The 11,449-nt window shown below is 56.8% G+C and overlaps 1 protein-coding gene across 1 annotated transcript; it reads right to left on the bottom strand.

The window, feature by feature from the left end:
• Nucleotides 1–102: 102 nt before the first annotated feature.
• Nucleotides 103–6,407, bottom strand: MUC3A (mucin 3A, cell surface associated). The gene is made up of 11 exons (XM_068524796.1): nt 5,489–6,407; nt 5,284–5,385; nt 4,210–4,325; nt 4,038–4,096; nt 3,286–3,434; nt 2,819–2,884; nt 2,307–2,469; nt 1,961–2,137; nt 1,782–1,871; nt 1,446–1,497; nt 103–1,276 (listed from the first exon to the last, which is right to left on the bottom strand). Exons 1-11 carry the CDS (start codon nt 6,405–6,407, stop codon nt 1,235–1,237), a joined length of 1,935 nt encoding a protein of 644 aa, XP_068380897.1. The 3' UTR covers nt 103–1,234.
• Between the last annotated feature and the right edge of the window lie 5,042 nt (nt 6,408–11,449).

Raw genomic sequence — 11,449 nt, forward strand, 5'->3', positions numbered from 1 at the left:
TCCTCAACTGAGTGGAAGCACCAGAGCATGAGAAAGAGAAAGACACAGAGCAGTTTCTTTTACAATAAATGCTATATTATGTTCAGCTGGGAGAACTGGAGACTTGCAGACTTCCTGTCCCCAGGTGAGTGAGGTCTTCCTGCAAAGGAGGCTGGGGGCTTCTGTCTTCAGAGGTTATTGCAGGGATGGGGGTGAGACCAGGGAGAGGAAGGGAGGAAGGGGCGGGGAAGGGGGTAGGAACGGGGCGGGGGAAGCACTGAGGGAGGGGAGGGAGAGTCAGGGGAATGAGGAGGAGGCGCTGGAGGAGCTTTCCCGCCTCAGGACCCCACTTCCTCTCATCCTCAGGGACCTGGGGAAACCTACCTCCCACTCCCACCCACCGGGATCCAGGGCCTTGGGGGGTGACAGGAATAATGGAGCCTCAGAATGGGGGACCTGGCCGAGGGAGCACGACCTGGGGGTCCTAAGATGCAGAGGGCATCTGTACCTAGCTAGGGATGGGGGATGAGTAGGAGGGAGGATTTAGGACTGGGGCATTGAGATGCGGGGGGCAGGGGGGTATTTAGGGCTGAGGGTACAAGGATGGGGAAGGGGAAAGCACGGAAACTGGGGGAGATGCAGGGCTGGGCGCTGGGGTGTGGGGGAGGAGTGACTTAAGAAGTGGGTTCAGAGGGGAGAAAGTTTAAGGGATGGGGGCAAGGGGTGCAGCGGGGAGTTATATAAGGAGAGGGTAGGAGGATGGGGCAGGCTGCAGGCTGGTTACGTGTACACGGTGAGGACCCGCCAGTAGGGATGAGCACAGGGAAAGGAGAAATGGAGGCCTGAGCCCTGGGGAAGGATATGGGGATTGGGGATCTCAGAGAAGCCATATAAGCATGAGGGCCAACACAGGAAGGTGCATCGGGACAGAGGTCTGACCAAGCACATCTGGTTTTCACAATAATCCCACAAGGTATCAGGACGAGTGGGCCACACTCATTTTACAGGTGATAAAACCGAGGTTCAGAGAAGTGACTGACTTGCCCAAGGTCCCACAGTGGAAGAGCCTGGATTTGAACTGGGTCTCCAGGTGGGTTTCACACAAGTCGGGAGAAGGATAGGGGTCAGGGGGAAGTCTGATGCTGCCCAAGGAAACCAGGAGACTGAGCCTCAGGAGTCCACGGCCATCTCTTCAAAGGTAGTGCAGATGGTTCCCTCCACTGTCCGGGGCAGCGTGGAGAAGGCAGTGTGGGGCTCACAGTGAGGTCAAGGTCACCTCAGGTTTGTGGAAGTGCAACTGCCACAGAATTTGTGAGACAGGCAATGAGAAGAGGAAGCCACCCCGCAGGGGCCGGCGAGGAGGTCACCGCCTCCTTGTCCCTGCCCGGCCCCTGGCCTGAGAAGGGGGGCATCGGGAGCTGGACCTGGGAGCGCTGCTTACCATCACCCCCCCCTTGCCCCCTCACCGTCATATTAGTGTCCACGTTCTCCAAGGCCACATAGAAGTTTTCATCTTTAAATAGAGAGAGAGAAAAGAGAACAGGGGGAGGGAGAGGGAAGAGGTGGGGAGGGAAGGAAACGTCAGGAAGGCAGGGCCAAGGGGGCTCCTGTGCCCCTGCACCTGCCCTGCGGGGACGGCCTGTGCACGACCTGGGCCTTAGAAGGGGGCGCGGAAGCCACGAGGCAAACTCTGGGACAAGAGGTATATGCCTGTCTTGGGCAAGAGAGGTCCTCCCGTCCTGCCCAGGCCAAAATGGTACCCAGGGAAGCCCCTGTCTCCCTTCCCCAGGAGATAGGACTCACTTGTTCTGTCATCCTCGAAGCCCGAGTTAGAAAAAGTCCCCACGGTGTTCTCATCACTGGTCTCGAACCACTTCCTGTCGTCACAGGACCTGCCGGGCGGGCGCCGCATCGTCAGGGCAGGGCCGCCCGGTCCGGGACCCCTTTGCGGCCCTCAGCCCTCCACCTCCAGCGCACTCACAGGTCTCCGCCTTGGCCGCCCCTCCTCCACGAGCGCGCGACGAAGACGCTCAGCGCCACCACCAGCAGCAGCAGCAGCAGCGCCGCGGTGCCCGCCAGGCCTCCGACAAGCGCCTTCCAGGAGATGGCCACCTCGCAGCGCGGGCCCGAGAACCAGTGCGTGTCCGTGGAGAAGCAGCTGCGGGGAGCGTGTCACAGGTCACACGCCCTCACCACCTCCCGGGCCTGGTCCGCTAGTGCCCCTGGACCACGCATGTACTAGCAGGTGGGTGACCCGGGGGCCAGGGGGCGGGGCCGGCTGAGCGGGGTCGGGTGATTGGCTCAGCTGGCTGTGGGCGGGGCCTTACCGGCAAGAAGGACCTGTCCTCTGCAGAACGCACTGGCCCTGACGACAGTCGAGGGCGCCGTCCACGCCCGCCGCGCATTTGGTGACACAGCGGAGCTTGTTCCCCTTCACCAAGGGGAAGTAGAAATCCTCGTAGCCCACGGCAGCAGCGTTGCGACAGATGGCTGTGGGATAGGAAGGGGATTGCAGAGGCAAAGACTTCATCCACTCTACTCTGGGGCCAGGCTATGAAATGACTCTGAAAATGGATGAGGAGGACTACATTTCCGAGGGTGGGGTGTCGAGGGGTGGACCTTGGGATTAGATGAGGGAAGGGCAGGTCCCTCACCTTCTCTGCTGGTCCTCAGGTGGAAGTTACTAACAAGGGCCAGGCAGGCAGCATTGCCAGGTTCATGTCACTTGCCTCCCCAAAAGGTCTCCCCGTCCTCCCTAGGGAATTTCAGTGGACAGATGTCCCTTGTGGGAGGGGTTATGGCCTCCTGGAGCCACTTAGCCCTTTGCCCTACCTCTCACCTTCCGGGGACAGCTCCGTCCTGGTGTTGTTGTTCACCTTGATGGAATCAGGCTTAAAACACAAGACTGGGGGCGGGGGGAGGGGACACACAGGCACAGGTGGAATTGGGGGGAGGCACAGGGAGGGGCAGAGAGAGCTCTGTCAGTATGGAGGAGGTGTGAATGGGCAACAAGGGAAGACCCCTTTGGACTCCCTCATGTCCCCCGAATAGTCAGGGGTCCTCAGCCACCCTGGAAACCTTGAGCAGAACTGTCTCTTCCACAGCACCCAGGTTCTGGTGAGCCCCTCCTTAGCCCCATCCTTGACCCAGTTGGCTGGGGACCTGTGTCTCTTCTCCCAACCTGCCAGAGGTACCACAGGGCTGGCACCTGACCCCAGAAGGACCCTGTCTGAGCTGGAGCAGGCTGGGATGGTGGCTGTGACCCTGACCCCTCCCTCCAGCCCAAGGCCCCCAGCTTCTGTTCACCCTGGTCCTTCTGGCAGCCGGTCTCATTCTGGCTGACATTCTGGAGCTCCTCCTTCAGGGCCACTTTCACCTTCTCATACTCGCTCTCCAGCTGGGGGCTGAAGGGTAACTCCAGCTGGACCACATAGTCCACAACAATGCTGCCATTCCTGAGGGGGGCAAGGGGGCAGGGAGCCTTAAAAGGTGCCCAGGCCCAGGCCATCATAGGTCTGTAGAAGGGCACTTCCAGACCAACCACAACTATACGGGTGTTGGCAGGAAGTGAGCACTGAGCTGGGATTCCAGACACATTATGTCCAGCATCTCTGCCTTTGTCAGCCTGAGTAGGCGGGACAAGGAATGATTGACATTCTCTTGGCATTGCCTCAAGCCATAATCAAACCAGGCCCTCCTGGGCTCTCTGCCTCCCTCTTGCTGACCCATCCAGCAGACCAGGTGCCAACTAGAGAGAGACCAGCTATAGACCAGATACCAGGCACCATCCCTCACGCACCACCTCCCTGTTTGTCCCACTGAATCATTCACCTTCCAACATGCTTTGAGAGTAGGGGTGACATCCCTCCTACAGAGAAATGACTCCAGAAAATGATTGCAAAATATCCTCTACAGAGTGCTTCGTTTGCATCCTCACTCCATCCCTCTCTTTATGACATCTGATGATTCCAAAAGCAAGGGATGTCTTCTCCAGCACTTCTTAGTTCATCCCCCCCACCACTTGACACTGTCTCCACAGTGCCAGAAGGGTCTCCTACCTCAGAGAAAGGATCACCACCTCCTTGAACCCCTGCACATTTTGGTAAATCTTCTTCATCTGAAATGCCAAGGATCCTGGGCTCACATCTGAACATCCATACCAGAGGGTACCCAGGGACCCAAGCTCAACTCCAGGGGCAGACCTTTGAGTTCCCTCCCCTTCCCCCTCACCTGATCCCGGAAGGTGTCCGTGAACTCCCTGTAGGCCTTAGAAGAGTTGTCATTGAGGTCCGGGGAGAACTCCTTGTTGACAGAAACCTCCATGCCCACTTCAGTGTCCACTTTGTCTGCACACAACATTCCCTGCTCTGGTCACTTCACCATCCACCCCTGTCTGACGTCACCACCACCACCCTGACCCAGAGGCTGCTCCCGCGGCCCCTCTCCATGTTCCCTGAGAACTGACTGAACAGCAGGAGGGAGAGAGGTAGGAATTCTGGAATGAGTTGTCCTGAGATGTGAGAAACACTGGAAGTCAGGATGTCCAGCAGTCAGGCCTGTAGTCTCTCCCACGTCTGCCCCAGTGGGAAGCAGAATAACGGCCCCCAAAGATGCCTATGTCTAATCCCCAGAACCTGGGAATATCTTATGCTACATGGCATGGAGGAATCAAAGTGGTAGATGGATTTAAGGGTACTAACCAGCTGACTTTATTATGGGAAAATTAATGTGGACTATCTGGGTGGTCCGAGTATTATCACAAGGGTCCTTAGCAGTGGAAGAGGGAGGCAGAAGTCAGAATCAGTCAGAGGAAGATGTGAGTATGGAAAAAAGGCACAGAGATGCAAAGTTGCTGTCATTGAAGATGGAGCGAGGGGGCCTTGAGACAAGGAATGTGGGCCACTCGCGAACCTGGAAAGGGCAAAGAGATGGATTCTCTCCTAGGGCCTCCAGAAAGAACCCAGCCCTGCCAACACCTTGATTTTAGCCCTGCGAGACTCATGTCAGACTTCTAATGTACAGAATTGTACGATAATAAATTTGAAATGTTCATCTGCTAAGTTTGTGGTAATTTGTTACAGCAGAAATTAGAACCTAATACAACTCGAAGCAGCCCAGACTGGGAGGAGGTCCCAGGAAAGAAAGTGGCCCCAGCGACCTCCTGGAGGTGAGGGTGGAGATTAGGCATGGTATGGGGTAGGGAAGAGCATGAGGCAGAAAGCAAGGATGAAGGGATTCAGCAAAATGACTGGGCCCATTAGAGTCAGTGGCACCTCCCAAGAGAAAGTGCAGAGAGCAACTCACCCATATCTATGTGTTCCACAGCAAACTCACAGCGGGAGCCAGAGAAAGTGCTGGGGCAGGAGCAGTGGCTCTGCATCCAGGTGCCACCATTGTCACAAGTGCCTGGGTAGCACAGGAAAACAGGAAGTTCAGGACAGGACTGACCTTGGTCATGGAAATATAGCAAGAGAGGGAGGAGAGGCCACAAGGAGGCAGGAGATCCAACCTGGGGTGGTGGTCAGCCTAGACTGTGTGGTCATCTGAGTCGTGGTCGAAGTTGTCCTGGGTGACGTAAGTGTGGAGAGAGTCTTGGTGGTAGCCGCCGGTATCCCTGGAGTGCTGGTGATGGGTGGGATGGGGTGTGTCAGCTTGCTTGAAGTCATCATGGCAGTTGAAAAGCTGCTACTTGGTTTCATGGTCACTGGGAGGCTAGTGGAGCCGGGCACACGTGGGGTAGTTACAAAGTTGGTGCTGATCCAGGTGCCACTGGTGGGTCTTTGTGTGCTCGTGAAATCCGTGTTAATGGGGATGGTTCCAGTGCTGATAGAACTAGGTGCATCAGTCATGTTGGTGGGGTCAGTTTTGAAAATGGAAGTAGAAGTGTCCGTTTTTGCAGGGAACACAGTTGTCACGGTGGTGGAACTGGGAGAGGTGGCCTTCTCAGTAGTAGAGGTAAAAACTGATAATGGGATGGTGGGCGTAGAAGTAACTTCAGGAATTGTACTCACTTCTATACGTGGTGTAGTGGCTGAAATGGGCAAAGTGGCTGTGATCGAGGTGGTAGGAGCTTCAGTGTGCGTGGGAGTGGTGATTTCTGTTGTGGACGTGGTGGGAGGACTAGTGGGAGTTGAAGGGCCGGAAGTTGGGTGAGTAGCGGGGATGGCGGTAATCAGGGTGGACACAGGGCTAGTGTTTGCGTTCGAAGTGGAGACTGGCTCTGTGGTTGGGGCAGGTGAAGGGGAAGATGGGATGATATTTGTGGGGGTGGGTGAGGTGCTGGAAAGAGCGAGTGTGGAGCTGAGGTCGGTGGTGAGGGTCAACGGACCAGTGGTACTCGAGGATGTGGACTCGGTGGTGGCTGGAGTCTCAGTAGAGGCTGGAGTACTTACAGAGGATGGAGGTATAGTTGTGGCCGTCTGCACCATAGCAGAGGTAGGGAGGGATGACGGGAATGCAGATGTGATTCTGCTCCCTGTCGTGGAGGTGGTTGAAGAGCTGACGACTGGAGCGCTTTGGGGTGTTGTTGGCATGGGCGTGGTTACCAGGTGTGTGGTAGCACCCTGGGTGGTTTCTGTGGCTGGAATGGACAAAGTGGCTGTGATCGAGGTGGCAGGAGCTTCAGTGTGCGTGGGAGTGGTGATTTCTGTTGTGGACGTGGTGGGAGGACTAGTGGGAGTTGAAGGGCCAGAAGTTGGGTGTGTAGCGGGGATGGCGGTAATCAGGGTGGACATAGGGCTAGTGTTTGCGGTCGAAGTGGAGACTGGCTCTGTGGTTGGGGCAGGTGAAGGGGAAGATGGGATGATATTTGTGGGGGTGGGTGAGGTGCTGGAAAGAGCGAGTGTGGAGCTGAGGTCGGTGGTGAGGGTCAACGGACCAGTGGTACTCGAGGATGTGGACTCGGTGGTGGCTGGAGTCTCAGTAGAGGCTGGAGTACTTACAGAGGATGGAGGTATAGTTGTGGCCGTCTGCACCATAGCAGAGGTAGGGAGGGATGACGGGAATGCAGATGTGATTCTGCTCCCTGTCGTGGAGGTGGTTGAAGAGCTGACGACTGGAGCGCTTTGGGGTGTTGTTGGCATGGGCGTGGTTACCAGGTGTGTGGTAGCACCCTGGGTGGTTTCTGTGGCTGGAATGGACAAAGTGGCTGTGATCGAGGTGGCAGGAGCTTCAGTGTGCGTGGGAGTGGTGATTTCTGTTGTGGACGTGGTGGGAGGACTAGTGGGAGTTGAAGGGCCAGAAGTTGGGTGTGTAGCGGGGATGGCGGTAATCAGGGTGGACATAGGGCTAGTGTTTGCGGTCGAAGTGGAGACTGGCTCTGTGGTTGGGGCAGGTGAAGGGGAAGATGGGATGATATTTGTGGGGGTGGGTGAGGTGCTGGAAAGAGCGAGTGTGGAGCTGAGGTCGGTGGTGAGGGTCAACAGACCAGTGGTACTCGAGGATGTGGACTCGGTGGTGGCTGGAGTCTCAGTAGAGGCTGGAGTACTTACAGAGGATGGAGGTATAGTTGTGGCCGTCTGCACCATAGCAGAGGTAGGGAGGGATGACGGGAATGCAGATGTGATTCTGCTCCCTGTCGTGGAGGTGGTTGAAGAGCTGACGACTGGAGCGCTTTGGGGTGTTGTTGGCATGGGCGTGGTTACCAGGTGTGTGGTAGCACCCTGGGTGGTTTCTGTGGCTGGAATGGACAAAGTGGCTGTGATCGAGGTGGCAGGAGCTTCAGTGTGCGTGGGAGTGGTGATTTCTGTTGTGGACGTGGTGGGAGGACTAGTGGGAGTTGAAGGGCCAGAAGTTGGGTGTGTAGCGGGGATGGCGGTAATCAGGGTGGACATAGGGCTAGTGTTTGCGGTCGAAGTGGAGACTGGCTCTGTGGTTGGGGCAGGTGAAGGGGAAGATGGGATGATATTTGTGGGGGTGGGTGAGGTGCTGGAAAGAGCGAGTGTGGAGCTGAGGTCGGTGATGAGGGTCAACGGACCAGTGGTACTCGAGGATGTGGACTCGGTGGTGGCTGGAGTCTCAGTAGAGGCTGGAGTACTTACAGAGGATGGAGGTATAGTTGTGGCCGTCTGCACCATAGCAGAGGTAGGGAGGGATGACGGGAATGCAGATGTGATTCTGCTCCCTGTCGTGGAGGTGGTTGAAGAGCTGACGACTGGAGCGCTTTGGGGTGTTGTTGGCATGGGCGTGGTTACCAGGTGTGTGGTAGCACCCTGGGTGGTTTCTGTGGCTGGAATGGACAAAGTGGCTGTGATCGAGGTGGCAGGAGCTTCAGTGTGCGTGGGAGTGGTGATTTCTGTTGTGGACGTGGTGGGAGGACTAGTGGGAGTTGAAGGGCCAGAAGTTGGGTGTGTAGCGGGGATGGCGGTAATCAGGGTGGACATAGGGCTAGTGTTTGCGGTCGAAGTGGAGACTGGCTCTGTGGTTGGGGCAGGTGAAGGGGAAGATGGGATGATATTTGTGGGGGTGGGTGAGGTGCTGGAAAGAGCGAGTGTGGAGCTGAGGTCGGTGGTGAGGGTCAACGGACCAGTGGTACTCGAGGATGTGGACTCGGTGGTGGCTGGAGTCTCAGTAGAGGCTGGAGTACTTACAGAGGATGGAGGTATAGTTGTGGCCGTCTGCACCATAGCAGAGGTAGGGAGGGATGACGGGAATGCAGATGTGATTCTGCTCCCTGTCGTGGAGGTGGTTGAAGAGCTGATGACTGGAGCGCTTTGGGGTGTTGTTGGCATGGGCGTGGTTACCAGGTGTGTGGTAGCACCCTGGGTGGTTTCTGTGGCTGGAATGGACAAAGTGGCTGTGATCGAGGTGGCAGGAGCTTCAGTGTGCGTGGGAGTGGTGATTTCTGTTGTGGACGTGGTGGGAGGACTAGTGGGAGTTGAAGGGCCAGAAGTTGGGTGTGTAGCGGGGATGGCGGTAATCGGGGTGGACATAGGGCTAGTGTTTGCGGTCGAAGTGGAGACTGGCTCTGTGGTTGGGGCAGGTGAAGGGGAAGATGGGATGATATTTGTGGGGGTGGGTGAGGTGCTGGAAAGAGCGAGTGTGGAGCTGAGGTCGGTGGTGAGGGTCAACGGACCAGTGGTACTCGAGGATGTGGACTCGGTGGTGGCTGGAGTCTCAGTAGAGGCTGGAGTACTTACAGAGGATGGAGGTATAGTTGTGGCCGTCTGCACCATAGCAGAGGTAGGGAGGGATGACGGGAATGCAGATGTGATTCTGCTCCCTGTCGTGGAGGTGGTTGAAGAGCTGACGACTGGAGCGCTTTGGGGTGTTGTTGGCATGGGCGTGGTTACCAGGTGTGTGGTAGCACCCTGGGTGGTTTCTGTGGCTGGAATGGACAAAGTGGCTGTGATCGAGGTGGCAGGAGCTTCAGTGTGCGTGGGAGTGGTGATTTCTGTTGTGGACGTGGTGGGAGGACTAGTGGGAGTTGAAGGGCCAGAAGTTGGGTGTGTAGCGGGGATGGCGGTAATCGGGGTGGACATAGGGCTAGTGTTTGCGGTCGAAGTGGAGACTGGCTCTGTGGTTGGGGCAGGTGAAGGGGAAGATGGGATGATATTTGTGGGGGTGGGTGAGGTGCTGGAAAGAGCGAGTGTGGAGCTGAGGTCGGTGGTGAGGGTCAACGGACCAGTGGTACTCGAGGATGTGGACTCGGTGGTGGCTGGAGTCTCAGTAGAGGCTGGAGTACTTACAGAGGATGGAGGTATAGTTGTGGCCGTCTGCACCATAGCAGAGGTAGGGAGGGATGACGGGAATGCAGATGTGATTCTGCTCCCTGTCGTGGAGGTGGTTGAAGAGCTGACGACTGGAGCGCTTTGGGGTGTTGTTGGCATGGGCGTGGTTACCAGGTGTGTGGTAGCACCCTGGGTGGTTTCTGTGGCTGGAATGGACAAAGTGGCTGTGATCGAGGTGGCAGGAGCTTCAGTGTGCGTGGGAGTGGTGATTTCTGTTGTGGACGTGGTGGGAGGACTAGTGGGAGTTGAAGGGCCAGAAGTTGGGTGTGTAGCGGGGATGGCGGTAATCGGGGTGGACATAGGGCTAGTGTTTGCGGTCGAAGTGGAGACTGGCTCTGTGGTTGGGGCAGGTGAAGGGGAAGATGGGATGATATTTGTGGGGGTGGGTGAGGTGCTGGAAAGAGCGAGTGTGGAGCTGAGGTCGGTGGTGAGGGTCAACGGACCAGTGGTACTCGAGGATGTGGACTCGGTGGTGGCTGGAGTCTCAGTAGAGGCTGGAGTACTTACAGAGGATGGAGGTATAGTTGTGGCCGTCTGCACCATAGCAGAGGTAGGGAGGGATGACGGGAATGCAGATGTGATTCTGCTCCCTGTCGTGGAGGTGGTTGAAGAGCTGACGACTGGAGCGCTTTGGGATGTTGTTGGCATGGGCGTGGTTACCAGGTGTGTGGTAGCACCCTGGGTGGTTTCTGTGGCTGGAATGGACAAAGTGGCTGTGATCGAGGTGGCAGGAGCTTCAGTGTGCGTGGGAGTGGTGATTTCTGTTGTGGACGTGGTGGGAGGACTAGTGGGAGTTGAAGGGCCAGAAGTTGGGTGTGTAGCGGGGATGGCGGTAATCGGGGTGGACATAGGGCTAGTGTTTGCGGTCGAAGTGGAGACTGGCTCTGTGGTTGGGGCAGGTGAAGGGGAAGATGGGATGATATTTGTGGGGGTGGGTGAGGTGCTGGAAAGAGCGAGTGTGGAGCTGAGGTCGGTGGTGAGGGTCAACGGACCAGTGGTACTCGAGGATGTGGACTCGGTGGTGGCTGGAGTCTCAGTAGAGGCTGGAGTACTTACAGAGGATGGAGGTATAGTTGTGGCCGTCTGCACCATAGCAGAGGTAGGGAGGGATGACGGGAATGCAGATGTGATTCTGCTCCCTGTCGTGGAGGTGGTTGAAGAGCTGACGACTGGAGCGCTTTGGGGTGTTGTTGGCATGGGCGTGGTTACCAGGTGTGTGGTAGCACCCTGGGTGGTTTCTGTGGCTGGAATGGACAAAGTGGCTGTGATCGAGGTGGCAGGAGCTTCAGTGTGCGTGGGAGTGGTGATTTCTGTTGTGGACGTGGTGGGAGGACTAGTGGGAGTTGAAGGGCCAGAAGTTGGGTGTGTAGCGGGGATGGCGGTAATCGGGGTGGACATAGGGCTAGTGTTTGCGGTCGAAGTGGAGACTGGCTCTGTGGTTGGGGCAGGTGAAGGGGAAGATGGGATGATATTTGTGGGGGTGGGTGAGGTGCTGGAAAGAGCGAGTGTGGAGCTGAGGTCGGTGGTGAGGGTCAACGGACCAGTGGTACTCGAGGATGTGGACTCGGTGGTGGCTGGAGTCTCAGTAGAGGCTGGAGTACTTACAGAGGATGGAGGTATAGTTGTGGCCGTCTGCACCATAGCAGAGGTAGGGAGGGATGACGGGAATGCAGATGTGATTCTGCTCCCTGTCGTGGAGGTGGTTGAAGAGCTGACGACTGGAGCGGTTTGGGGTGTTGTTG

The sequence above is a fragment of the Eschrichtius robustus genome, chromosome 16 (genome assembly GCF_028021215.1).
Source record: "Eschrichtius robustus isolate mEscRob2 chromosome 16, mEscRob2.pri, whole genome shotgun sequence".
NCBI classification, from domain to species: Eukaryota; Metazoa; Chordata; class Mammalia; order Artiodactyla; family Eschrichtiidae; genus Eschrichtius; species Eschrichtius robustus.

Excerpts from the sequence above, each read along its gene's own strand:
- MUC3A (XM_068524796.1), bottom strand. The coding sequence starts at position 6,407 with ATGGTGCAGACGGCCACAACTATACCTCCATCCTCTGTAAGTACTCCA. Across the intron at positions 5,386-5,488 it reads TAGGCTGACCACCACCCCAG|GCACTTGTGACAATGGTGGC; the intron begins GTTGGATCTCCT and ends TGTGCTACCCAG. Across the intron at positions 1,498-1,781 it reads TTCGAGGATGACAGAACAAG|TAAAGATGAAAACTTCTATG; the intron begins TGAGTCCTATCT and ends TCTCTCTCTATT.